The 1086-nt window shown below is 76.5% G+C and overlaps 1 protein-coding gene across 1 annotated transcript; it reads right to left on the reverse strand.

Annotated features, from left to right (window-relative positions):
- Positions 1 to 243: 243 nt before the first annotated feature.
- On the reverse strand, positions 244 to 1081 carry PGLYRP2 (peptidoglycan recognition protein 2; the record flags this gene model as incomplete). The annotated part of the gene is made up of 1 exon (XM_017803794.1): positions 244 to 1081. A coding segment is annotated over one exon (838 nt), but the record flags the coding sequence as incomplete, so codon positions are not given.
- Between the last annotated feature and the right edge of the window lie 5 nt (positions 1082 to 1086).

Genomic DNA, 1086 nt, shown 5'->3' on the forward strand with positions numbered 1-1086 from the left:
GGGGACAGGGGGGCACCTGCCCAGCTGAGGAACCCCTTGGGGACATGGCAGGGGGGTCTTGGGGACAGGGGGGGCACGGGGCATCTGCTCAGCTTAGAAACCCCTTGTAAACACGGTGGGGGGGGTCTGGGGGGCAGGGGGGCACCTGCCCAGGTGAGGAACCCCTTGGGGACACGGTAAGGGGGTCTCGGGGACAGGGGGGCACCTGCCCAGGTGAGGAACCCCGGTGCCCTCCCCCCGTACCCACGTAGCGCCGGGTGAACTCCCCCGCCGCTCTCCGGGCCACGGCCGCCACCTCGCCGGGCCCCACGCCCTCCAGCAGCCCCCGCGTGGGGGGCAGGACCCTCAGCAGCTCCAGCACGGCCACCAGCTCCTCCTCCAGCTTCCCCGGCCCCGCCAGCGCCCCGAAATCCCGCCGTCTGTAGCTGCTGGGGGGTCTCCCCCTCTCCGAGCCGTTGCCCGTCCCGTAGTAGCCCCGCAGGAGCTCGGCGAGCGGGGCGGGCTCCCGGGCCAGGCGGGCACCCAGGACCATCCCGTCCATCGCCCCGTTGGCCACGGCGTCGGGCACGAGGGTGGGGGGGCCCGTCAGGGTGTAGTTTTGGGGGTCGTCCACGTCGTCCCAGCAGCCGCCGGGGCCCAGCGCGGCTCCGTCGCCGTCGCCCCGCGCCAGGAGGAAGGATGTCCCCAAAACCTCGGCCACCGTGACCGCCAAGAGCGGGTCGAGGGGCGGCCGGAGGGTGGGCAGGGGGGCCCAAGGGCCCTCCGAGCCCCCCCCGAGCCTGAGCCCCGCCTCCATGCCGGCCAGGAGGGGCCCGAGGGCCACCGTGGAGCCGTCGGGGGCCAGCACGGCCCCGCGCTCGGGGGCCGCGGGCTCGGGCCGGAGGAGCTCCCGGAGGAGCCGCCACTGCTCGGGGGGCAGCGCCGCGGGGGCCGGGGGGGGCTCGGGGGGCTCCCCCAGCACGGCGCGGCACCCCGGGGTGCTGCAGACCCCCAGGGCCCGCGCCAGAGCCGGGACAGAGCCCGGGGAGCCCCCCCGGGCCGGGGATTCCAGCGCGTCCAGGATCTGAACCAGCGAGTCCATGTGGC

The sequence above is a fragment of the Lepidothrix coronata genome, unplaced genomic scaffold, assembly GCF_001604755.1.
Source record: "Lepidothrix coronata isolate B3197 unplaced genomic scaffold, Lepidothrix_coronata-1.0 Scaffold4287, whole genome shotgun sequence".
In the NCBI taxonomy this organism is placed as follows: Eukaryota; Metazoa; Chordata; class Aves; order Passeriformes; family Pipridae; genus Lepidothrix; species Lepidothrix coronata.